General features: G+C 43.2%; 2 protein-coding genes and 1 non-coding gene across 6 annotated transcripts; 2 read left to right on the plus strand and 1 right to left on the minus strand.

Annotated features, from left to right (window-relative positions):
* Nucleotides 1-241: 241 nt before the first annotated feature.
* On the minus strand, nucleotides 242-7688 carry LOC115546054 (STAM-binding protein-like A). 3 transcript variants are annotated; one of them, XM_030359693.1, is made up of 10 exons: nucleotides 7548-7688; nucleotides 6367-6608; nucleotides 4558-4633; nucleotides 4362-4457; nucleotides 3537-3960; nucleotides 3187-3311; nucleotides 2565-2702; nucleotides 2036-2148; nucleotides 1788-1887; nucleotides 242-1382 (listed from the first exon to the last, which is right to left on the minus strand). In XM_030359693.1, exons 2-10 carry the CDS (start codon nucleotides 6567-6569, stop codon nucleotides 1326-1328), a joined length of 1332 nt encoding a protein of 443 aa, XP_030215553.1. In that variant the 5' UTR covers nucleotides 6570-6608; nucleotides 7548-7688; the 3' UTR covers nucleotides 242-1325. The 3 variants fall into 3 exon arrangements, with proteins under 3 accessions (XP_030215553.1, XP_030215551.1, XP_030215552.1); XM_030359691.1 differs by having other exon boundaries at nucleotides 3187-3374; XM_030359692.1 differs by having other exon boundaries at nucleotides 3187-3374; nucleotides 7541-7688.
* Nucleotides 7689-7915: 227 nt separating this feature from the next.
* Nucleotides 7916-7987, plus strand: trnap-ugg (transfer RNA proline (anticodon UGG)). The gene has a single exon. It is a non-coding gene; the product is annotated as a tRNA-Pro (tRNA).
* A 1622-nt stretch (nucleotides 7988-9609) lies between these two features.
* On the plus strand, nucleotides 9610-26507 carry slc39a14 (solute carrier family 39 member 14). 2 transcript variants are annotated; one of them, XM_030359688.1, is made up of 10 exons: nucleotides 9610-9824; nucleotides 14097-14197; nucleotides 14695-15077; nucleotides 16115-16292; nucleotides 17936-18105; nucleotides 20596-20718; nucleotides 21463-21636; nucleotides 22191-22431; nucleotides 23451-23635; nucleotides 23889-26507. In XM_030359688.1, exons 3-10 carry the CDS (start codon nucleotides 14727-14729, stop codon nucleotides 24039-24041), a joined length of 1575 nt encoding a protein of 524 aa, XP_030215548.1. In that variant the 5' UTR covers nucleotides 9610-9824; nucleotides 14097-14197; nucleotides 14695-14726; the 3' UTR covers nucleotides 24042-26507. The 2 variants fall into 2 exon arrangements, with proteins under 2 accessions (XP_030215548.1, XP_030215547.1); XM_030359687.1 differs by lacking the exon at nucleotides 17936-18105 and adding an exon at nucleotides 19417-19586.
* The last annotated feature ends 118 nt before the right edge of the window (nucleotides 26508-26625 follow it).

Here is a 26625-nt window from a genome sequence, read left to right on the forward strand (position 1 = left end):
ACCTAAAATAATACTAGGTTTTAAGAATGGTTACAGGCAGAAAGGTCTCTGGAACTACTACATACTAGCAACTACATGCAATACAATAAATAATAGATGTTCTTATCACTGCCAAACAAATAAACTATCTGGCTCTTATCTTTCCATGATCCATCTTACATCTTTAGCGGCTAATCATCAGAATACAACAATTGACTCTTCATCATTATTGCAATAAACACATTTTGGAATGTCACACTCATTTGCATCCATTGTACTAATAACTTTATTATTATATTGAAATGCATCAAACCACAGACCCAAAATTATGAATGTCAACCCAAACATGAGTGAAAAGCAAGTACAATGTAAATGTTGTCATATTAAGTCTGATTATTAACATTGATGAAGTTATTGAATCAGAGTAAAATATTTTTATGGACTTTACTAAACAGAAAAACAAAATTTCTTGGGCATCAGGAAGGCATTGTGGCCATGGTGATTAGCAATGTACAATAGCTGGTACATTCAAGCATTGAGCCAGAGAGAAGAGAAATGGACCTGTAACACAGATGCTTTGCATAGCCCCGTTTTACTTTGATAAATATATTTTCATAAGGAAAATTAAAAAAGAAAAATGGATTATGACAATTTGAAACAAGACCCTTTTTAGTTAAACAATTCCACAGAGTCAGTCTTTTTGTATTTATCGGACACAACACAAGGCAGGGACACTGCCCACAGTACCTGAGTTACTATTGGCTTCCACATCTGTTAGTACTTATTCTCAACAGTATAGATAATGGAAGTATGATATAATATACAAATTAAAAATAAGGAAAATAATTCTATAACGGTCTGAGTCAGGATCGTAATGAAAAACATCATTGGACGACGAGAATCCTCTTTTTTCTTGGCACTTAACTGTTGGACATTCCCAACCCTTATTACAATTAAATTAAGAACAGACAAATGTTAGAGTTTAAGACAACTGATACATAACCCGTACTGCAGTTACATTTCACCAACAAACATTAATGCTATAAAGTTATACTATTTCCTCAAAGTTATAACTAAGGGAGCAAAATAGAACAGACAGACATGGCAAAGAGGTGCCTGTCTGAAACCACCGCTCCGCCTGGAAAGTGCAACATAAGGAAAATGGAAAGAGCAAAGAATGGTCACAATATTGTTCCAGTGGAGAGCGGGAACAAATCGAGGTTGAGGTTCATCAAGGATTCCAGAGCCGGTTGATGGCGCTGTGCTGTCTCGTACGATGCACTGTTCTCTAATGAGATTAATGTGTTTCATAATGGAGTCTTTGTCCGGTTGCGAACCCTACAACTTTACCGCAGGTCCAACATGGAAACTGTGGCATCTGTGATGTTGATATGGCCCGCATGCTGTGGGAAAATGGAGACATCAGGATCAGAAAGAGCTTTATGGTCAGGGACGACTGCACTTACGAGACTGTTTGGTTGTGTTTTTGTATGTTGGTGCAGTGAAAGAATTGTATAATAAGAAAATAACCCTTGAACATGTATTTGTGAAGTTGTGTGTGAGCGCACATTTTTGGGTGCATTTGGGGATAAGTATGTGTCACTGTCTTGAACAAGAACAAGTATTATTGAACATAAATATAAAATAAAGTAAAAAATCTAAGATATACAATGTACATTTAAACTGGAAAGTTTGCAGTGTGCAATGTTATGTACAAGTTTCTTAATTATTTTGTCCTTAAGGTTATTTATGGCTTTATACTTGGAATGCACAGGTGGTTGGTTTGATTATGTAAGAAGAGCCCTTACTGTGAAAAGAGGAGGGTCTTTGCTGTGCGGGTGAAAGCTCTTCTGTTTACATGTGGAGATCTCCTCTGTTCCACGGTCTGTTAGGCGGTAGTAGCCAATCCTGCGATGTCATTGAACACAAAAACAGCCAATTGCACACGGTTGCATAAAAAGACACGACAATAAAAATATACTATCCGTCCCACTGTCCTAAGTGTCTGTATAGAGTTACAACGCAAGTGCATTTGAAGCAACCAAACTGAACCCACTCGTTGAACTTTGGTGAGCAGACGATAGCGATGGCCTCCGGCAGCATCATCTGGTAGGAGCAGTGTGTGTGGAGGTCCACGCTGGACAGAAAGGCTGTCTGTGTGGGGTGGGTCTGGAGGGTGACAAACCGCAGTTAGACTTTGGGTGCGTTTGTCCGAAATGCTCTTTGATTTAATGCTTGTTTATCATCGCTTCGAGGAGACAAGCATTAGCAGTATGTGCATTAGACTCCAAACAATACACAACACGGCACACTATGTATTGGAACAGTGGGCACAATGGAAGTACGACACGCTAAGCCAGGCCCGCCGTTCCCTATACGCAGAGTCCGCAGGGCACCCAGTACCTGGGGGGGGGCACCAAAAATCAAGGTTTGTAAAAAATAAAAAATAAAAAAATCACTCAATTTCGGCAAATTAGATGTTTTTACCTAATATATAAAAAGAGGCTCCCCCCCCCCCCCGAAACTTCCTGCAGCGGCCCTGCGCTAAGCCTAGTGTCTATTGTGTCAACCCCGTCTCGACTCACGTGAATCCAGCCCAGAGTGATGAGGTCATACTGGTCCTGGATCAGGAAGAGCTCCTCCTCGTTTTCAGTGTCACAGTAGTCAGGCCCCCCGGACTGCTTGGGGACGATGACGTGGGTCACAGTGAAGGCATTCCGGTTCTGGAGAAGAAAAAAAAAGAAACACATTCACCCTCATCCCAAGATTGAAATGGCCCCCGGCGGTTGATGAGTTGAAAGACTGCAGCACACCACACCATGATGCCTCATTCATAGAGAAAGAAGCGTGTGCTTTTTAGAGTGAAGTCACGTAGAAAAGACGCCCGGAGGACATTTTAGATATGTTCTGTTCAATGGTATTTGGTTTGCTGACCCCAGGCTTAACATTCATAATCTGGTTAATGCAGGAATAAAGGAATATTTTGAAAAACAACTGCTGTAAGAGAAGCATGCTTGTACTAATAAGTACAAGAGTCCACATATTTTTTATTATAACTAAATATAACAGAAGTTTTTTACTTTTTTTCGTCTCTTAAGATTGCTATGGAGACCTCTCTCTGTATTCGGTTCTGCGGCGCAGCCCACCGTTGGTACAACACAACAGTCTCCGGTTGGAGCAATGGCTGACTGTAAACAAAACCCTCACCAGTTTGCCACACAGGATGCCACAGGTCTCCACCGCTCTGGTCGTGTTCGCCTCGGCCAGCCTCAGGAAGCTCCGGCACAGCTCGCCCGGCACGACCAGCTGCCGCAAGGCATCCACCATGCTACCTGTGGCAGACGAAGCACCATGAGAAGCAACGGGACGTGAGGAGAGGTCTGGAACCTGGTCTGCTGCAAGCGGAGGCATGTTGTGAACAGGAAATAAAGTAGGTCATAAAAACGGGGCGAGCTAAGCCCAGAAGAACAAATACTTTTAAAGCAGGCGGGGAGTGGTATATAACTCCTCAGAGGCCCCTCCCCCCCCCCCGGGGACTCAGAAGAAGATTAACTCACAGTTGTTGTCCGGACTGGCCAGCGAGCCAGGCTTGAGCGACCGGTCAAAGGTGGGGGGTGCAGAAGGGGCGGTTGTGCCAGGGGTATACGCGGGGGGGTCGTTGTACAGGTTGCTGGCGCCCCCCGGTAGGTCGCCGTGGCTCTCCGGGGGGGGCGTGGCGGGGGAGACCGTCGAGTAGGCCGGCGGGGGCCCCTGGAGGCCGGCGAGGATGGGGGCTTCGGGGGGCGGGGTGCCCGGGGCGGCGAACTCCTGCACCACCCGCTGGCGCTCCTTCTCCAGCTCCTGCCGGCGGATGAGGTCCTCGAAGGCGCTGAACTGCTCCTGCTCCCGCTGCCGCCGCTGGAGCTCCACCACGCGCTCGCGCTCCGCCTCCAGGGCCCGCCGCTTGGACTGCTCCCTCGCCAGGGACAGGTCCTCGGCCTTCTGCTCACGGACGACAGCACCCCGTTCACCGTTTGTCCAGCTGAACCACCAACCCCCCACCCCCCCAACCTTAATGTCCCAGCATGCAGCATCCCAGACATGGTCTGATTCCAATTCAATTAAATTATCGTTTAATTCAAGAGCTGAATGACCCCAGAGGGGAATTATTTTGTTTCCGTTAAAAGTCTTAAAGTCTGCGTTTCTTATAACACTGATGCGTTTTAAGCGTGTCTTTAACAAAAGTATTTACTGGGTTGTAGTTTATATAATTTTGATGGTCAACTGCTGCACCATCAAAAACATATATTTTTTTTATTTTAAATTCTAATTATTGTTTTGTATATTCTGTGATTATCTTTCAAGTGAAAGTTAAGTTCTTGTTCTTGGAATGGGGTTGTTACCTTTTTCACAAGGAACTCTGCGTACTCCTGTTCAAATCTCTTCAGCAGAGCTTTCTTCAGCACTTCCGCTTGAGGGAACGCAATGTCCTTAAGTTTCTGCCGGAGGACGACATTTGAAACAAAGCCGTGTTGGTATTTTTGCAACAGTAAAAGCCCAAAGACGGGAACATGTCGTGAACACGTTATGTTTCCCCACCTTTAGTGTGTCCTTCTTCTCCGGAATATTAGCAGTTTTGTACTCCCTGTGTTTGGGAAGCTTCTCGATAAACAGCCTGGGAAAAAAAACACACCCACAATACAAAATGTAATGAACAATCAACAACGTGAAAAATTTGGTTTCAGTAAAAAAAAAATAGGAGGCAGAGGACTTAATGGTTACGAATAATTGAATGTTAGTTTGACCTTTTAAAACCTGATAAAATCCCAATGAGCAGTCATTTGAATCAAGTCATATATGTGTGTTGTGGTACGAAAGTACTCTAAGCAAATAGAAACAACACAGAGTGACAGTATATCAATAAAGCCCATGATGGATGTAGTAGGGCAGGGCACTTTTTATTTGAATAGTTAATAGTGAATAGTTTGAATAATGCTTTGGTTGTTTTATCATTTTTGACCTTTGAAATTTACACACCCGTGTTTTTCCTCATGTTTTTTTTCTTTACCTAGAATGATAAAACTGTCACTCAGTTCGCTTCAAAGCACATGCACTAATTAAGAAGAATGTACAGTATGTACTACAAAACACACCAGTCAAAGGAGCTGTTATTTAAAAGAAGGCTTAAATATGTATATGTATATGAGCTTTAACTGAAACTGAAAGCATTTCTTCTTTCTAAAATCAACACTTTAGATAATAAATATATTTAATACATAAAAGTAAAAACCTTCTGCTTAGCAGTTTTTCGTCTATGACAAACTTAAAGTCGCAATGTGTAACATTTCAACTGGCTTGTAGCTCATAATAACCTGGACATGTCTGTAGTCATTGCAGATAAATAGTGATTTCAATAATGTTATCAATCAAATCATATCCTATTACTGACATTTTCTACAAAAAGAGAATGAAGGCCAGCCCGCATAGAGTGGCGAAGTCACGCCCCTTCCGGTACAGCCCATGGGAGATCGAAAAATATGAATGGGTTTCAATGGAGAGAAAGTAATTATTTTCTGGTCCCAGTCTTTATGTGCCCTGGACACATATGTTGTTTTTGGATTTGAATGATAATTTTCCAAGCAAAGAAAACAAAAAAAAATTGCCAAGAAGATGATAATGTTAGCTTTTGTGTGAGGCTACTTTGTGAACTACAGCTCTTCGCTGTACCTGACGCGAATGATATACGTCACAACACCCGCACTTGGAACTTTGGTACAGACATGGCAATCTCTCTGCTGCACTTCACCGCTTTTTTCAAATGGGAGGATAAAAGCATCGAAAGAGGTGAAAACCATTATAAGTCGGGGCATGTGGACGGTTTAAGTCATGCCGATGGGGAGATTGTCGGTCTTGTCCGCGCCAGTCGCAGGGAGCGTGACGTCACATACGAGACGTGTAGTCTTTCTCATTCTGTTTTCTCTACAGCCTTTAACTGAACAATTGCCAAATAAACGGTCAAACTCTTGACATGAAAAATTATAATTTAAATCAACAAACAACATATGTGTAATCCGGGGCACATAAAGACTGGGACAAGAAGTGAAATTACTTTGTCTCCATTGAAACCCATTCATATTTTTCGATCTCATCGGTCCCATGGGCTCTACCGGAAGGGGCGTGACTTCGCCCCTCTGTTTACAAGGATCACTCACGCCATCAAGCCAGCAAAGCCACATGCTTTGAAGCCACAGACCAATGTTATTGAGTATTTTGACTTCTAAAAGCCTCCCGCCTACCAACTGGGAAGGGCCTAATCTTACACATTGCGACTTTAAATCCAATCCACTCCCCTGAGAGACTACAAACACATAGTTTTAAAAAAAATAAAACTGCCAGTTCCATACTTACGTGATGTACTTATTATACAGGACAAAGGCATGCTCGATGTTGCCCTCCTCCGTGTAGATAAGCGCCATGCGGATCATCTCCATGCCGGAGCGGAAATATCGACGGGGGGGCATGTCATCGCTCACCTCCACCGAGCTTCCCTTTTTTGTGAGGGCCCGGACCCGCTCCTCCGGAGGCAGGCTTATGTCATTGTGGTCCGCCATAATAACTTCGGTTATGTCCTCGCAAACACAACCGGTACTCTACAAAGACCAAAACAATTGGTTTAGTCACCAGGGATAGAACACAACCCAAATACTATAATAATAATAATAATAATGATGATAGGAGTTGAGCGGCCTGACAACAGATCCAGAACACTAGCAACAACTCAACAAAACAATCACTAAGATACCTTAATCAGGAGGATTCGTATGCAATGTTGACTTTAAAGTAGATGACTTGATTGATAATTTGTCATTTTAAACAATGTCGTCATTGACTTAATTTAAATGTGGTGAATACACTGAGGTTTTCAATGCGGGAAAAGGAACTGCTATTTATATATAGTAAACTCATCAGTGGAAAGCAGTGACCAGCCCCAGACACGCTTCGTCCTCATTGTCTAGGGTTCACAACTCAGAATCCCCGCGCTAAATGTACGTACAATATATTTTATGTTCGTGTTATGGTGTGATCAATATAGGGATATTACAGCTGCCATTAATTAACATCAAATAATTGGCCTTTGACCATTTCTGACATTTACATGACACTTAAAATCCCTGCAGTTGTCAGTGCATACGACAGTAAAATAAGAAAACATCTGCTAGTATATAGCCTAATTAAACTGGAAAAGAAATGGAGCACGTCAAGGAATGCTTAACAGCAAAAAAAATACATACATTTTATGGGTACATGGAAACATACAGAAACAACAATGGCAAACATGATGGGAAATTCACGTTTTAAATTGAACAGATCTCTGATTGTTTATCGATCTTCTAAGCAGGGGATCAGGTATGTTCTCCACTACTAGTTTACGCGACGTCCCCACATCACCATGTTTATGACATACACCTATATGGGCTAAGTAGTTGACTGTTAGCTCACTAGCTTGCATAGCCAGGACCTCTGATCTTCACAGACTCACACAAAACATAAGAGATTATTGTTGCTTAGACAAGCCTTTTACCTCTCACCTAAGGAATCCGTGAAACGAAATTTCCAATGACCAGCATATGGCCTAGCTAAATAACATTTAAATCACGCAGAGTTGAAATAAGCTAGGTCGCTATGTGCGCTGCTGTAGCTCCATCGGTTTGCTTCCGCAATAACAACAACTTCCGCCTGACGAATACTCACGTGTATAGACCATGGACGCATAGTCGACTTGTTATTTTATTATTTATTTATTTATATTTCACTAGTCACCCCAATGTTAGGTATACGTTGGATAAAATGAGAGTTGGGAAATGGGATTCACTGTTTGGCGCACGTATGTCATAATTCAAACATGTTTTATTATAAATCTATTTCAATTTCAATCTATTCATATAGTTTCACAGGTGGCTCGTTGGTCTAGGGGTATGATTCTCGCTTTGGGTGCGAGAGGTCCCGGGTTCAAATCCCGGACGAGCCCGTTCTTTGGTACTTTCGTAACTGAAGTTACCTTTGTCTTATTAGCAGTTAACCTCCTTGCAATTTTCAATGCTACCCAAATTGTGATAAACTAACTAAAATGCCTGCTTAGGATAATGGCACCCTAATAAAAAGGCTTGGAAACTCAAAAATATGACAATACTGGCACTGTTGCAGTGGTAGGTAATGGTGCAACCTGTCATCACACAGGACATCGAGGCTATTTTAGAGAGTTATGAGTCAGATATAAAAAGGTTCTGGTACATTGTCTGCTTTATTACCAAGTGATTCTTCAAATTGTGCTCGTACAAGCCAGTTGCTGTTCACAGTTTTTTGTCTCGCAGTGGGACATCATCACCTTATGTTGATCCGATATTGGTCTTTGTGAGTGCACAAATATTGCAACCAGGCAAATAATTACTGTGAGGCCATATCATTCTATTTCCTGGCAAATTGTTTCAATTAAAGTGATAAAGGCAAAGAAAAAGATAATCTTAAAATATTCTGTTTCAAAATATCCATGAACACATTTGTTTTCACTACAGCTTTCCACTTTATGCATCCTTTCTAAACAGATAGATGACAAATTAGGAAACAACTAAAAGAAAAAACAAAGGAAGAGGATCTGTATTCCGTGTACAATGGGTTGGACTACATTTGGGTCTTGTCAACATCAATATCTATGGGCGGCCTAACCCTACCCATCTTCTTGTGTGTGCAAACCCTCATTCCTTCCATTTGTACCCAGAGTCTTGCCCACAGCAGGCCACGTCTGCATCCAGAGGGTTCAGTCAGAGGAGACAGCTGGTGGTCCAAATACAAATTGGAAGCCAAGTCTTTGTGTGAATTGTGAAGAACTAGCAAGGTTCAACCAGAATCAAGGTGAAGCTCAGGAGAAGGGACAACATGGTATTGATAGGACTCTGATGGGCGGAGAATCGTAGGAGTGGTAAGTTTTGACTGGTGGTGGCCGGGTTCATGTTGTCCCGGGAGAACTCGTCTAGACTAAGCAGTTGGCGTGTATCTGCCACTGATGGGTCCATTATGACTGAGTCTTCATCTGAAAATGTACTATTTATCTCAGAATTAAGGCACAGGCAGAAAGACAATAACATAAAATGAGATAAGATGTACCTACCAAACCACTGATAAGGAGACACTCACACGGTAACAGTGAGGATTCAAGTTGTTAACTAATGAAACTGAAAAGGTAAATACAAAATAAATAGGTAGGTGAAATTGTCTAATATATACAGGTTGCTGAGGGAGAGCAAAATGAGTATAGAAATGAAATGCAAGCATGCATTTTTGCCTGTTTTGTTTGGCAAGCTAAAAGCAGACAACTGGTCTATAAGCATTATGTGAGATGACTGTGGAGAAAGTTTTAAGCTGAACTGTACAAATGGCCTGCGTCTAAAAACGTATTATATCATATTATGATATATCAAAATCGTATCAGGGTTATTGTTATGATTTTTTCATTTATTTAATAAAATATTGTGATCAGCATTTGCATTTCCTGGTGTTATTTATTTTTTTTGATATTTGACACTAGAGGGACGCATATCCATTGAGAAATACATAATTCACAAAGGGGGCGGAAACGCTCTACGTCACCAAAAATTGCCCTACATCTAACACACGTTGCTGTGTAGTTTCATTGAATGGGTATTGAGATTTTGACTCTGAGGAGACATGAAGCTCTCGCTGGCGTTCGCTTTAGTTATTACCAACCCATTACATGTTGCTTCTAAATTCATAACGAGCATATTAACATATTGAGAGGAATTGACGTCAACCTTTTTTCCCCACCGTGCAGCATTGGCCAGCATCACCCGGTAAGCTAACGACAAGGGATTAGCTAATGCTAACATATATATGACTACAGCAATGATGCATTTTAGCCATTAGATCGTGGCTGATCACTCAGTCTTTTTTAACGACATCCAAAATTTCAAGTTTACAAATACCGCACCTTGTTACTACCAATAGTTGTGGTAGGGTACTTGATTTCTGATCCATCACTTGGGTTATTATCACCGGCAAAGCCTTTGGCATTCAAACTTGTCGTGTATGTTTCCACCTTCATTTCACTTGCCAAACTGATCCCTGTTACAAATTAATGCATAATGAAACGTGTAACTCAAGACCATTACAATAGGAATTGATTTTGTTGTTGTGGGGCATTAACAGTACACATTGGAATGAATGAATATTGACTCGAAACGTGTACGTAGGTGGTGGTTGTACACTGGAAAACAAGTTATTAGGGGAGGATATAAACAAAGCGCTGTGTCAGATAACGCCTTTGTTGAATCAAGCTGCAATTGAAAGCGTTTGTGTCTACTAGAGGTAGGGTTAGGCTATCTGTAGTCTTTTGGACAGGAGTTCCAACTCTCCCTTTGGAAAGTTATCATTGTGCCTGGGACTGAAGGTGACAAATGTGCAGTAGTCTACTCTTTGTAGTTTACTAATGGGGTCCCGTATGCTTAATTTATAACTAGATAACACACGACACCTCGCTTTGACTATTACATGCTAATTGCTTTCCCCTTGTCTTGAACCATATCCTAAAAAGTAATAGTCTTCATTATGAGCCCATACTATAATCAGTCAGCAAGTTACTGGCCAGGTGAACAATTAACAGGTTTAAGACTGCCATCACATAATCTTTTTGAGTAGGCAAGCAGTTTGGTTAAGGGTCAGTTAACCGCCCTAATATTTGAGCCATTACCTTCGCGGCTAATTGCAGTGGTGGGTTGATGCAATCATCCCAGTACCAGGTGATGCTATAATTATATAGTCAGTAATTATGGTCAGTAAAGAATAGCAGGTCTGTTGGACTGTGGTGGTTTGGCCTCCCCCTACACACCCTCATGCTATAAAGTAGGCAATCTACTCATTGTGCAGATAGAAGAGCACACCCACAGGCAACACATATTTGCTGGAAGAGGAGAAAACGTAAAAGAAAAGATCAGAAGGGCAAGTACTCTCTCTCCGTCACAATAATTGTTAATTTCAGGCTATGATTGTATCTGCTTTAGACCGTTTGTATTCTATACTACAGTCTACTTCGATATTTGTCAGCGTTTAGGCTTTTGTTACTGGTTTAAGATGGAACCTGTTCATTATGTTAATATATTTGTTAAATTTTAATATATCTTTCTAGTTAACATGTTTTTTTGAGGTGTGTGAATTATATTAACAGAGGGGTCAGGAAAAGCACACCACTATTTCTGAACTAAAGTGCCATAAAAGAGGACTATGCCTAATGAAAATACATCGAGGGCTACTCTTACAAAGAGGCCAGATGTTTAACACATAGACTTGTTTTTGCAACCCTCAGGAATAAAACTCAAACTGTTCTTCACTCTACCCCCACTTTCATAAAGACAATCTCGATTCCAATCTCATGAAACAGAAATACACGTCAGGGTCAATGTTGGATTTTGCATGTGACGTGTCCCAAAGTCTTTTTCTGCCCAAAGGCAGCGTGTGAAGGTGATGACGAGAGGTTGTCTCAGCAGGATGTTTTTGTGTAACCAAGGCCCCTCTATTTGGAATGTGTTTGTGTCTGTCTGTGTATTGGTGTGCATGCGTAGAGCAGGTGAAATCTCACGTTTTCATGCACGTGGATGAAGAACAAGTAGTACAGAGTTAGTTTGGGTGTTTTTTCCTCCAAATGTTTCCCCCTAAATGTACTATATACTGCAGTAACTTTGGAGCGATTTAAACAGAACAAATTTACACAAAGAGAACGGCCAGCTGGGAGCAGTCTGTCTGTCTCGTTCAATATATGTCAACAACCTCTCCCATACTTTCTTCTAATATGTAAAGATTAAATATGACCTCTAACTCGGACCATGTTGGTTACACACACACGCTCATGTACCTGCTGCATATTAGATACAGCTGGAGGCTTTACTAGTTATTATCTTGTAGATACATACGCATGCACAAAAAGTTTGGCACGGTGGGCCAAGGGGAAGTGAATGTGGTTACATAGTGTTCTGTTATGCTTATAGTGTGGACTGATTGAGACCAGTGTGCCCTGACACTTCGGTGTCTTTCAAGGCTTTTGACCCAGTTCAAATGTTTGCAGGGAACTGATTTCACAATTCTGTCGTAAGGGGTTAACTGGATGAAGGATTTGGTTTGACCACATTAACCTCCTCCCTGTCCTGCTCCCAGCCGTTTCCAAGGCGGTGGCCTTTTGGAGACCAGTTGGAGTTTTTGTCTGTCTGCAAATTCGAGTTGTTAGATATATTTAACAACTCCACAACATCTTTTTTTATTTAGCTGTTTTAGGACATAGTTATTGCCAAGTTAGCCTGGTTTGATGATACAAGGAAGGACAAAACACTGCTACAAATGTTGTAGCTTGTAAAGGCTAAGCTGTCTTTTTTTTTCACATGTTTTTGTCTCTCTCCTCTCCACTTGTATAGCCTTCTAGTGTACTTCCACTGTGCTGATCTGAGTATGTCATGCTTCATGAATTCTGATTTCAAAGCAAGGGGTAGGTTGTAAAAATTGATAATGCGCTGTACCGGTCTGGTTTGATGCAGACAAATATGTTCCTCTTCAGGAAAAGGTTCTCCACCGTCTACTTTCATCAGAGCAAGGCACAAACTGACCAAACTCCCAATGCCTCTCTTGACTTCAGGGCACTCCAGAAGCCGGCACAGTCCTCACACATCTCGATTATATAGTGCATGTTTGAGGCGAGGTATTTAATCTTTACAATCTGCGGAAACTTGTCATGCTGTAACTTCATCAAGGAATCCAAAATACAAGAGATTTTTTTTCTCGTGTATTTTTTACACTACTAGATGAGATTGAAATTTTAAATTGGCTTTCATCTTTTGTTGTTGCATAAAAACAGAATTGAAGTTATTCTGGAAAGATGCTTGATTATTCTAATAGTAGCCAATAACCCAGGCCTATTCAACTAGCGGCCCGTGGGCCAAATGCGGCCCCTCTTAGTTTTTTTCTGGCCCGCAAGAGGTTGCATGCAAAAAATAAATAAAATAAAGGAGAAACATAGTTGCATGCAAATCAGGTTTCTGTGTGTAGCCGGTGATACTAGCCAGTATCAGTACCCCACAATCAGGAACTGGCATCACTTATTCTGACAAAGTTTGGCTCAACTGATATGTGTGAGTCTAGCTTTTCTCATATGAATGCGATCAGAACAAGGGCACGTTGCTCCATGACCTATGAGAAGCTGCATGAGTGTCTCAGGATGAGCCAAACTAGGCAAACAAGGCAGTGCAATCTTTCTCACTGACTCACTGGCTCAAAATGTCTCATATGTACAGTAGTTCTGTTTTGTGATGATTCAAACAACATTGTTGAATTCTAAATACGTGTGCAAAATATGTGAGAACAAAATCTTTTATAATGATACGATTAAAAGTGAAGAAGGAAGGAATGCGTCTGACAAGTTTATTCCATGTAGTAGCACTATATATATTAAGTTAACACTACATTAAGTACGATTTATTTGTAGCAATTCATTCACATAGTTTTACTCGGTGTGGCCCATGAACCCCCAGTGGTTTTCCTTTTCGGCCCACTTGTTAAGGAGGTTGAATAGCCCTGCAATAACCCAATAACGGGCGAAATGTTGGAGAAGAGAGGTGTTAAACTAATGTTCTTCTTTGCCCCTCACCTCAGGCACTTATATGTTTGACAGTAGCTGGTAAGAGTGCAAGAAATGCAAATAAGCCAAGAATGAGCACAAACCTCTCTCCTTCAAAAGCCTTTGCCGGGAACCCTTCCTTCACTATCTAAGTCTTTCAGTGCCTGTATGCCGCAGTACAGCCACAACCTAATTCCAACCCTGGATAGTTCAAAGGCCTTTACTGTACGCAGCAGCAACGCAAGTAACAAGGAATGCTCCCACTGCTAAGCCATGTGTGGTTTGGCAAACTGAGCGGCGACGCAGGTTGGAAGGTTTATCCTGGAATCAACTATTTATGTTGCATTTGTGTTGTATACTCAGTGCTGCAGCATTGGGTTAAAGACAGGCTATTTCTTGAGCCAGTTTTCTCTTTCTTCTTCACTGGGCTGAAGCCTAATTTGCTTATTGGTCCTCTCTTCTTCCACAGCCTCACTGCGTCCGTGCTATCGGAGCGACCCGTGGCATATCCGGGGGGAAGACTAGCCTACCGCCTAACAAGCACTAACTCAACGGCTTTAACAGGGACAGGTGAGTGGTCTTCAGTGAAACGAATGAACGAATGACTCACGCAAGTCCCTGTGTAGCCTAGGTAATTAACTCAGAGGTGTGTGTTTCAGGGCAGCTATTACATTCTTGTGTGTCATATCTAATTGTAGTATGTATGTGTGTGTTTGGGGGTGGTTGCAGCAGGGCGTAAACAGTATTCTCTGGCCTTCTCTGTACATTAGTTGATAGTTTGCCCTTTGTATTCCTCCAATTCTCCCTGTTAATGTTTTTGTTCTGTGTCTTGTGCTGTGGCAGCATAATACATGCATTATGTGTACTGCCAGGAATATTGTTTGCATGGAATTTGGGTAGATAAGATAACAATTTAAATGGCAGCTATTTTGTAGGTCAATTATTATCCACCACGCATGTTGTGTACATCTGAGTGTAAAATGGGTCACTAGGGCTGTAAGCCGCAGGAGTTTCATGGGATTGTACTGCGACAGCGTCTTTTCATCCATCCGCCTTCTCCTTTATAGAGCTCAGATTCCAGGCCAGTCTAGACGAAGCCATGCCCCGTCAAACTCATCATGGCTGTCCCACCACCACCACCGCCGCCACCGCCACCTCCTCCTTCAGGCTCCATCGGCCGTGGCTGATGTTGGTCCTCCTCATGCTCCTGTGTCCCCTGGACAATGTGCTGGCCCAAGGGGAAGGCAGCGCCCAGGCTCAGGCCCAGTCTCCCACCGAAGTCCTCCAGGACCTCCTGACCCGCTATGGGGACAACTTCACCATCACAGTGCCCCAGCTTCGGGCCCTCCTGTCCCACCTGAGTCGGGACCAGGGGGACGAGGCCAACAGCACCTCCGTCGCCGCGACCGAGAGACCTCCGGTGTCCACGCCCAAAGCCATCAGCTCCAAGGTGAGGCTATTGCTTATGGGATTTCCCATAAGCAGCAGAGCTGAAGTCAATGCGTCCTCATTTTGCTGGTGCACATTGCCTATTAAGTAGCAGAAATACGCCTGGCAATGTCTATCTGTTGGGGTCATTCTAAGTAAGTCAAAGTGTTATCGCAAATGTGCCACATTTAGTACATTTAGGGCTATCAAATTTCCCGTTCCACTGCAGCAGAATAATGGACGAGGATGTACTGTCAATGAGACACTTGGTGATCCCCAAATCAATAACATTCGGGGAAACATTTTTTTCGACAACAATATTAACCACGTTAAAAGGTAGTAATTGTTGAGGAACAGAGGGTCAAATCGTTTGGTTCTATGGGGCCAGTACCCAGGCTGCTGGGAGTTTTCCTTGTACGTTGTGCATAGTTTTATGCCCCGAGGAAGGAACGATAAGCTGTGGAATTAGCATCCCTGTGTGTATATTTGTGATCTCTTTGTGATCCCTTTGACGCATTGTTCATTCGAAGATCATCTGATAACGAAACAATAAGACAGTTCGTACCTGAGGAATGCTATTAGACCAGTGCCTCTCACCCCGACCTGAGATATTTAATGGCAATCTGTATGTGTTATCTGTTAGTGAAGCGGAGCCGGGAATCCCACAATGCATGCTCTGGCCTAAAAAAAAAATTTGTTTGGTTCCGGTTTCCGACCGACCCTGTCAATTTATGTGCGACCCAAATTATTTTATGAGCTTTATTAAAAAAAAAATAAAATAAATAAAATAAAATAATATGTTTTTGATGCAAACTATAATTACGTTTTGGTACAGCACCTCTTCATTCTGTACAAGGATGAGCAAATTTTCTCGTTTTTAAATGAAAACAACCTACCTATCATTCGCTGCCGCTGGAAAAAATAAAATAAAAAAATAAAATAAATTCCCTACCCACCCATGACCTTTTTTTTAGGCCCCTGCTGGAATCTGAATAAAGTGATGTGATGTGATGAAGCATGTACCGGAAGTCTGATGGTTTGCTGGCTCTCCCCCTCCAGTGCCTGGCGTCAGATACCTTGGCCGTGTATAACTTCAGCGAGCAATCACGGCTGGATGGACAGGGCTTGCAGATGTTCTGCCCCACCATGCTACAGCAACTGGATGCCGGTGCTTGTGGCATGGAAAAGGAGGAGGGGCTTAGCAGTGACCCCGCCCCCAGACCGACTGGCTTAGAAGGTGAGCCATGGAATGCCCTTTTTGTCACCTGTTCTTTTTTTTTTAATAATAATCTGTCAACGGTCCACAATTACTAAAGGGATTGTATTTTTTTTCTGGCCTGTGAAAGAACACGTATATGAAATAACTTAGATTTATTTTTTTAATTTAAGTTTTGCTATATCTATCACATAATCGAGTCAATTTCATGCATATTGTTTGTACTAATTAATATAAATTGAGAACACGTATTCTTTGCCTGGAATCGAACCCTGCTTTCGTTCACAACTTCCTGACGCAACCAAATAGTTCACTGAACAAAGCTCCTGCATGGCAGTAACTGTGCAGATAAGATTACATCTGCATCGGTATCCGCCCCATGAATATGACATTGCATCATCATTACCATGGTGACGACATCAGGGCCATCGAAGCCCCTGTCTGCCACAGCGTGAGCTTTCACTACTGCCTGCGACCTCTAAAACCGCCTGAGCGCCCAACAGACCTCGCTGTTTCTCCGCAGTCAGCAGATACTTCCCCAGGAGGAGCGAGCGCTCCCAGGTAAAGATGATCAGTGGAAAGGAAGCGAAGATGCTGTCTCGGTGAGACTGCGACGGTGCTCTCCAAATGTCATCCCGGCTCTTCCCTCGCTGCAACTCCATGTAGCCGCGCCCTCCCTCCACCCACCACCCCTCATGTCGTCTTTGGCAACCCTGGCCTAGATCCCCCCGCCCCCCCTTGGGTATTTGTTTCCTTTCAGATAGCGATTGAGAGCGCTGACGTGCAGCGTAGCCTACGTCCTTGCTTGCTTGTCTGTTTGTTTAGCATTGTTTGACTTGCTGAGTTGGAAGCGTAACTGCCGGGGGAATGTTGCACGCTTTTCTTAGAAGGCTAGCAAATAATACGTTCCAACGTTCAAGGAGACGTTGGCAAATCTTATACCGGATCCGGGCCATCTCCCACATCTAACGGAAATCATGGGGGATTTTTTAAGTAAATTGACCAACCCCCTTACCGTGTGAGCACATGAACCCGACCGTTCTGGTGATGGAGCAGCATAAGAGATTAAAGAGCCCAGCCTTTGCTTGACTTGGCAAGACAACAACTGACCCTCAAAGCGAGGAGCACTCTCGCAGCTTCTGCCCCCCCGTAGCGCAAAAACAGACAACCCCACTCTGGTTTCATCCTCAGTTTAACAAGAAAACTGAACTGAAACCCAAACGGAGTCCGGAATGTTTTTTTAGAAGTTGTGGTAGATTCAGATGTTCTCTGTGCAGACTGTGGATTTAAAATCGGGAATTTCTGCTTGCAATTGTTTTATCTTTTCTCCCAACAGGTCTTCTTTTACCCTAACGATACATTCTTCTTCTTATTCCCTCTGTATTCCCCACGGACCACCGCTCCACGAAGCCCATTTGACCCCAATCTCTCCTCTAATGCTTCACCTTTCTCCTATAAGGTTCAGAGGATGTCGTCTCGGATGCTCAGTTTAACGGTTGTCGTTGCAATAATTCGTTTTAAGTTTGAACAGGAAGACCTTCAAGGCCCGTGTGTCCGTGTCCGTCTATGTTTCTCTGTGTGTCTTGTGTCCGTGTGTCTTTCCATCCTAACGTGTGTGCGTCCCCCCCCCCCCCCCCCCTGTTCCCGTGGCGGTGGGAGCCCAGTGTGGGGCTTCTCCTTCCTCAGTGTGACGCTGGTCAGTGTCTTCTCTCTCACCGGGGCCGTGCTGGTGCCGCTCATGACCTCGCGCTACATGCGCCGCGCCCTGGCCTATTTCATCGCTCTGTCCATCGGCACGCTCTTCTCCACCGCCGTGTTCCAGCTCCTGCCCGAGGTTTGCCACCCGTCCGTCCGTCCGTCCGTCCGTCCGTCCGTCCGTCCGTCCGTCCGCCCCGCCACTGCCGACAATCAGTCCCTTAATCCGGCGGGAAGGTTCGAACGCTCCAACGGGCCGCGCGTCTCTCCATCCTTTTCTCCGGGACTCAGTATCACATGACGGGGGATAATGGTGTACCCATGGGCAAGCGCACAAATGGCCCGAGGGCCTCATTCTCCCCCCCCCTCCGCCCCCAACCCCCCAAGACACCCCCCTCCTTTTTCTTCTTGTCTTTTGTTTCCTGTAATTTTTCTCTCTTCCTTTCACAGGCTTAAATGAGCACCTTGGAAGAATGGGTTTTCAGTTCATTGGTTCTTCCGCCTGAGGTGCCTTTGCTAATCAAGTGAACTCGGGGAAGTGTGTGTGTGTGTGTGTGTGTGTGTGTGTGTGTGTGTGTGTGTGTGTGTGTGTGTGTGTGTGTGTGTGTGTGTGTGTGTGTGTGTGTGTGTGTGTGTGTGTGTGTGTGTGTGTGTGTGTGTGTGTGGCCACCAGTTTCTTTTTGGGTTTTAATTTCCTTTTTTTACAGCTCTTTTACAACAGTATGAAATGCAACAGACTCCTCAGTATGAAACACACTATTGGACTATTATAGCTCTCCTGCTTACATTCCTGCTGTACACTGGTATGGTGGCTGTGTTTACCAAACGATGAGCCCTTTCATCGATAAGAAGCTGCTTAGTCTGCGGTTTTTGTAATGTTGCAGTGTCATCAAGGTTACCACCTGGGTACAATACTACCACTTAAAATCTGGTTTACCTATGTTTGACTCATTACTCATGACCATGTTTGTTCAAATACTTTGTTTAAGTGTTGTTGAGGTGTGTGTGTGTGTGTGTGTGTGTGTGTGTGTGTGTGTGTGTGTGTGCGCGCGCGCGCAAGTTCTTAAAAGGGAATGTTTGCTTACAGCAAATTCATCTCGATTGTTCACAAAGGGTGGTATTCTAATCAACCTCAATCACTCTTTTGCTCCTGGGGGCGTTTCGGAAAGGTTGACCATTAATTGCACCTTTACTCTTTCAGGACATGCATGTCGCCCTGACATGCACGTGATCTCTCATGGTGGTTTATTTCAAATTTGGGGCTATTTTAATATTGTCCTGGTTTCTCCTTTTGTGGTGGCCCGATGGAATACCCTCATTCTAGACATTTTGACTAATCAACCTCTTTCTCTCATTTCCCTTTTGTTTCGTTCATCTCTTGTATGTGGTATGTTGTCTCCCCCCCCCCCCCCCCCCCCCCCCCTCTTTCTATGGTTCGCCGGCGGGTCAGTCTGGGGTTATGGATTCCTGTGCGTCACTCTGATCTCGCTGTGTTCGCTGGTGGGCGCCAGCGTGGTTCCCTTCATGAGGAAAACCTTTTACAAGCGCCTGCTGCTCTACTTCATAGCCCTGGCCATTGGCACGCTCTACTCCAACGCCCTCTTCCAGCTCATCCCGGAGGTAGAGTGGTTTAGTGGACTAGACTGTAGTGCAAACAGTGTTCCTGCAAAAGGAATAGAATTGATAAAAATCAATTGCTTAACATTATCCAAAGCTATTTGATACCCCTTTACATTTGGCTTGGGATATCCCATCCCAACATCTTCCATTTTCTTTTAAGTAGGCAATTTTAATACAGGTTTTATATAAAGCTGAGGCCACACATTTTCAGTTTAAACTGTATAATTATGGAGACTTTTTGTGTTTGTTGTCCACAAACATTAACAGATCCATCTTACAATGTTTGGTCTCATTTCTAATCGTCTATATTTTCCAATGATCATACCTGCTGCCTGTTTTTTGATAAAACCAAACTTCGGGACGTTTTAGGTGCCCAATTCACCAGCACATGCTAATAGTCACGCTAATATATTGGTTGTATCTAATCTTTGACGAAAATGTATAAACCTCAGTCAAGCCAAGTCACATGTTATGTTCACCATGTATCTAATAGTTTTACCATGGATCTTAAAATGGAGATCGAGAGGTTAATGGTCCATGATAGGAGCCTCCATGCTTGGCCTTGGCATAACCACAAAGGGTTTTCCCCTTGCCAATGCGTCCACACATATAAGCCAGTTTGTCGTTCAAATCAGGAACTTTTTTCCCTGCAAGAAGCCAACTGTGCTGGGATAAAAAGGGATTAGAAAGTTCAAAAGGACTGGATTGTCTGGCAGCGTTCCTTCTTTGTTAACCAGCAGGCAAACGTCAGTGAATGGGAAAAAAAAATCGGTGGGACAACAGGTTCACTCTTGATTTAAGTAACCAGTAAGAGGTGTGTTAGTCAGTGGAACCAACAAGAGGTGTCTTCCAAAGAATGCCTAACTTCCCAACCGGCCTCATTGAAATTAAAACTGTCCAATGCTGGGCCAGCGCCCCTTGGGTTTAGCCTTTCAGGTGGGATTGTGTGGTTTTAAACGCCACTTCAACGTGGTTGCCAGGCCCAACACTGCTTCTTTTTGTGTGCTAGGCGTTTGGCTTCGACCCCACTGTCAACAACTATGTGTCCAAATCCTCGGTCGTTTTCGGGGGCTTCTACCTGTTCTTCTTCACGGAGAAAGTCCTCAAGGCCCTGCTGAAACGGAAAGATGGGGTGAGTGGATGGCGTCGCCTCATTTTCATTGTTCCGATCAATTTATCTTTGCGTAACTATGTGTTTGCTTACGTCATAAATTGGCGTCTTTGATGTTTTTACATTTTGACGGCATTGTTATTGTCAATCCCTGAGTAATATATTACTCTGATGTTGTGTCCCTAGACAAACTTTTTTAAGTCCATTGAAAGTGGTTAGTCTGGTTGTGCAGGATGCTTTTAGCAGGAGCAGTCATACACGTTTGGGTTATCCTGACTGTACGTCGTATCCTCATCAATTAATAATTAGATTCAGATCAAAGCATTTTTGACAAGTTCAATTGACATTTATTTAAGTGCAACCCTTGGCCTTGTTTGGTTAATAATTACATCATATAATGATCATAATGGGATAATTACATTAAATCAGACTAAGAAGCCTTATATCATCTTGTGTCAACGTTTTAAAATCATGCAATGAAATGATGAACTAAACGGCTAATTTGTTGTTAACGAAGTTGAACAGGGAACTCAAATACATTATGCAAATGCAATGCAGAATGTAGGACAACCGCTCCCTCGAAGTCCTCATCACCTGTGAGGCCTCCACAGGGCTCTGACAGTGATTAACTGGCCCTGTTGTGTCTCATAATTCAACTTTGAATGGCTCAAATTATGAATATAGTTTTTTTTATTTCTTTAAAAAAAACAAAAAGTCAGCTTATTTCTTCATGGGCAACCCTTCTTTTATTCTATCTCCCCCCAGGAAAACGGCCATGGCCACAGCCACAGCCACTTCCACGGCTCGGAGTGTTACTTGTCGGCCAACGGCGATGCCGAGGGCGTGCGGGGCAAGCTCCAAGCCAACGGGGAAGCCCTGGGCGACAAGGCGGACGCCGGGGAGGGGGAGCTCATGCTTAGCCCCGCACAGACACCACAGGTGGGGGGAACCGAGGGCTTGGGGGGGGGGGGGCCAGTGAACCGAGAGCCGTCCGGGCTCTGGTTAATGTAGAACGCTGCGTCCAAGAGAGGGTTTCGGACGCCTGCAGCAGCTTCTCAGACACTTAAACTATAATGCAGCGACGGCGTGACTCGCTCATTGCGGAGCTTGTAAATAAAACGGCCACATGTTGGGAAACGTCATAGTGTTTGATTCAAGCTGAAACAGCAGTTTCAAGCTGAAAACTATGATTCAAGCTGAAACCATGGAACAATGACCGTATTTTTTTTTTTTATTATTATTGTCCGAAAAGCAACTTACATGAATACATGAATACATCTTTCCAACTTCACTCAAATGTTGAACTCTGTCTTTCTGTCTGTCTGTCCATCTGTCTACCTCTATCTCTACATGTCTCTGTCTCTATGGTCCACCAAGTATTAACATTGCCAAATCAGTTGAGCAAAACGCAACAAAGGGACCAATAATACCACAACTAACACCTGTGGTCATGCCATCGTTCAAAACGTCTCCTCTCTCCCCTGATGTGGCAGGCTTCCTCGGGCCCCGAGACGGGTGCGGTCGCGGGCCCCAGCAGCAAAAGGGGGGGATGCTACTGGCTGAAGGGGACAGCCTACTCCGACATCGGCACGCTGGCCTGGATGATCACGCTGAGCGACGGCCTGCACAACTTCATCGACGGGCTGGCCATCGGCGCCTCCTTCACGTCCTCCGTGTTCCAGGGAATCAGCACCTCCGTGGCCATCTTTTGTGAGGAGTTCCCCCACGAGCTCGGTGAGTCAGGGCGCCACCCGTCAGGGTCGGAGATGTGTTGGTAATATTGGTGAACTTGGGGCGCCCGGTTGGTACAGCTTAAAAAATACAAAACAATATGAAAAATAGTGAAATATGTAAATAGTTCTGTATGTTTGTTTATTCACATCTACATGCATACGCATGCATTACATCAGGCCTATTCAACTAGCGGCCCGTGGGCCAAATGCGGCCCCTCTTAATTTTTTTCTGGCCCGCAAGAGGTTGCATGCAAAAAATTAATAAATAAAGGTGAAACATAGTTGCATGCAAATCAGGTTTCTGTGTGTAGCCGGTGATACTAGCCAGTATCAATACCCCACAATCAGTAACTGGCATCACTTATTCTGACAATGTTTGGCTCAACCGATACGTTTGAGTCTAGCTTTCCTCATATGAATGCCATCAGAACAAGGGCACGTTAATCAATGACCTATGAGAAGCTGCATGAGTGTCTCAGGATGAGCCAAACTAGGCAAACAAGGCAGTGCAATCTTCCTCACTGACTCACTGGCTCAAAATGTCTCATATGTACAGTAGTTCTGTTTTGTGATGATTCAAACAACATTGTTTAATTCTAAATACGTGTCCAAAATATGTGAGAACAAAATCTTTAATAATGATACCATTAAAAGTGAAGAAGGAAGGAATGCGTCTGACAAGTTTATTCCATGTAGTATTACTATATATATTAAGTTAACACTACTTTAAGTACGATTTATTTGTAGCGATTCATTCACGTAGTTTTACTCTGTGTGGCCCATGAACCCCCAGTGGTTTTCCTTTTCGGCCCACTTGATAAGGAGGTTGAATAGCCCTGCATTACATTGTTCAACTTGAATCAATCCAACTCTATTTGTGTTGTTTTTCTGTTTTTGTTTTCCTTCCAAAACATTATCAGATTTTCGAGTCAAGCTATTTCTAGCTCGACTCGTGCCCCTCCAATGACTATTTCTCTTTGTTCTCTTCGTCTCTCTTTCCTACTCCCTGTCCGCCTCCAGGGGACTTTGTTATCCTGCTGAACGCTGGCATGAGCATCCAGCAGGCGCTGTTCTTCAACTTCCTGTCTGCCTGCTGCTGCTACCTGGGTATGGGCTTTGGTATCCTGGCAGGAAACAGCTTTTCGCCTAATTGGATTTTTGCCCTGGCTGGCGGAATGTTCCTCTACATCGCTTTGGCGGACATGGTAAGTGTGTGTGTGTGTGTGTGTGTGTGTGTGTGTGTGTGTGTGTGTGTGTGTGTGTGTGTGTGTGTGTGTGTGTGTGTGTGTGTGTGTGTGTGTGTGTGTGTGTGTGTGTGTGTGTGTGCGCTCTCAAGAATACTCATAGACACGTCCTATCAGGAATGGGGAAGTGTGTGTTTGTCTGTTTTCTATCTGAGTAATAATTGTGTTGTGTGCTCGCTCTCTCCCTCTCTCCGTTTCCTCGTCTCCCTCCCAGTTCCCAGAGATGAACGCGGTGAGTCGGGAGGAGGAGGAGGCCGGAGGCAGCAGCTTCATCGTCATCTTCGCCATCCAGAACGCAGGGCTGCTCACCGGCTTCGCCATCATGCTTCTCCTCACCACCTACTCGGGCCAGATGAGAATGGACTAGCACTGGGACAGCTGGAACCTGGCTTAAAGAGCTGTATGTGGGTGTGAACTGTACCAAACTAGACTGGATGGCATAACGGGCCTCACGTGTTTTCCTCTTGTTCCGTCGCTCTTTCAATCTAGTTTCAACTCATCCCTCAGCAGTGAGGCTTTGGTGCGGCAGGAACGCAACCCAAGCTGGCCGTCGCAGTACTCGTTCATATGCAGTCTGATTGCTGTAGAGTTGTGAAGGCCCCCGTGACCCTTTCTTTTGTTCCTTTAGTTTACTTCTGTCCGTTTTACCCCTGCTGTATGTGCACTATTCCTGTGTGCCAGGCTGGAGATATCCAGGTAACTCCATTCCTAGGGCTCCAAAGTACTTTTAGAAGCTTATCATGTGCGTGAGCACTGTAAGGCCCCTGTATGCTGAACATGAACTGATGTGCAATACTTAACCACCTGCTGAAACTGTCCTTCGTTCATCATGCTATTGATCAGCCGCTTTGGAGCTCTGCTCTTCTTCAACTCCTCGTTCTCTACTTGGGCTAACTTTGCCTGGAAGGATACGCATTTATATCTGTAATCGTTTGTACTCGTAAACCTTCCCAAGCAGGGATAACCGTTACTTGATAGATAAAGAGTTTTTTTAATTTTCTTTCTTTGTTTGCTTCTATTCAGAACCAAAATAGTACAAAGGTACTGGAGTGTCGACCTTGAAGTTACTATGGCTAGACCGTGTGTGTGTGTGTGTGTGTGTGTGTGTGTGTGTGTGTGTGTGTGTGTGTGTGTGTGTGTGTGTGTGTGTGTGTGTGTGTGTGTGTGTGTGTGTGTGTGTGTGTGTGTGTGTGTGTGTGTGTGTGTGTGTGTGTTTTGGTTTTGTGAAAATAAATATGTATACGGAATCTGTCGAGAGACCAAATATGGGCAGGCCATGAAGAATGGCGAAGGGCTGCATTGGAATATGTAACCCTCTTTGGAAAGACAGACTTCCAATCTCTTTTGTGAGATCCCTGTTTTGTGCAATGGTGTACTTAAATCCAGTGAGGATGACTTAAGACCATACTTTAACCTTTTGAAGTACCGTAGATCCGAGGTTGTTTTAGCGCACGAAGCACATTTCAAACACCTGGTCCTTCATCAAACTTCCAAGGTCAATTTGGATTGTTTCTCTACCCTGCCATTCGTGCTCTTCGTTACCAAAGCATTTAGTCCACCATCCGCATTTATATTACCGTCATATTCCAGGGGACGGATGCAGAATACTTGCCCGCACATCTTGTATACTATTTTCCTATAGTAAGATATGAATTTCAGAATATTTGAATATTTTACGATCTATTTAAATGTTTTGTTTAAATACTGTAAACTGAGTAACCTAGGTGCATATGTTGACAATGTGATCATATAAGAATACGTGTCCGTCTAATTCTTATTGAACAACATATTCTGTAGCTGGATAAAACGCTTGTTCATTAGGTCAAACTATTTAAAAGTTGAGGGAAGGGAGAGACTTTTGATTTGGGACAGTTTGGCGTGGCTAAGTTAAATTAGGCATGGCAAAATTTAGCAGTTTGCTCATACAACCAGCATAAATGACATTAGGCGGTCGCTATGGCTACTCTTGTCAGTCAACTGGGATATTGAAACCCTATGTTGTGATTTTAAAAGGCAGCGTTTAAGAATAGGTTGGGATTAGTAAAATTGAGCACATGTCTATGGGGCCATGGTGGACTTATTTTTGAAGTCTAGTTCCCCAACTTTCTGATGTGGCTAGAGCCTACTAAGACCTACAGAGTTGTATGATTATTATTTTATGTTATACAGTAAAGTCAGCTTTTATTGAAAAATCTATTCTGTCCAGGCAGATTATTTCAATCAAAGTGTGTGTCATAGTAAATCAGCAGATCTATAACTGTAAGCCATTTTTGTGTTGAGGCATTGCCTTTCCAAACCTTGCAACAGTGTACCATAAGGTATTCGAAGTCATTGCTGGATTGCTTGAGCAATTTAATTATTTTTCTCATTACTTTAATGCTTTACTTATGTATGCAAAGACGATGCATCATTCATCGTCACTTTTTACCTCAAGAAATGTCCACAGAAATAAGTAAATCTTATTGATGTTGTTTTTATTGTTTTACATGTTTTTTTCTTTGTCAAACGGTTCATGCTTTGCAAACAATCCTAGTGTATATTCACTTTTCAAATGCAGTTTTCTTTTCCATGTGTATCATGCTGGCTTTAACTTAAATCATTGCACATGCATCCAAAAAACAACAAAAACAAAAATATATTATTTCACTGTCCAAACATAATTTAGCTGATCAAATAAAACCAATAATGATGACACATTTTGCCATTGTTTGGCATATATGTGGGTTACTGGGAAATGTTACACCCAATGTCTATTTTATAAAAAACAACTGCATTTTCTGTTTGTGGTGTGGGAATGTGTTTTTATATATAAACGACCTTTTCTGTGAAAATATTTTGACTATTTATTCTTAAAACCTTGAAACTTTCTTGTTAAAACCAAATAGGGTTTATTTAATGGACTTCTACCTTAAACATTGAGTAATTATTAGTTTTTCTTACACGAATACAAC

The sequence above is a fragment of the Gadus morhua genome, chromosome 6 (assembly GCF_902167405.1).
Source record: "Gadus morhua chromosome 6, gadMor3.0, whole genome shotgun sequence".
NCBI lineage: Eukaryota > Metazoa > Chordata > Actinopteri > Gadiformes > Gadidae > Gadus > Gadus morhua.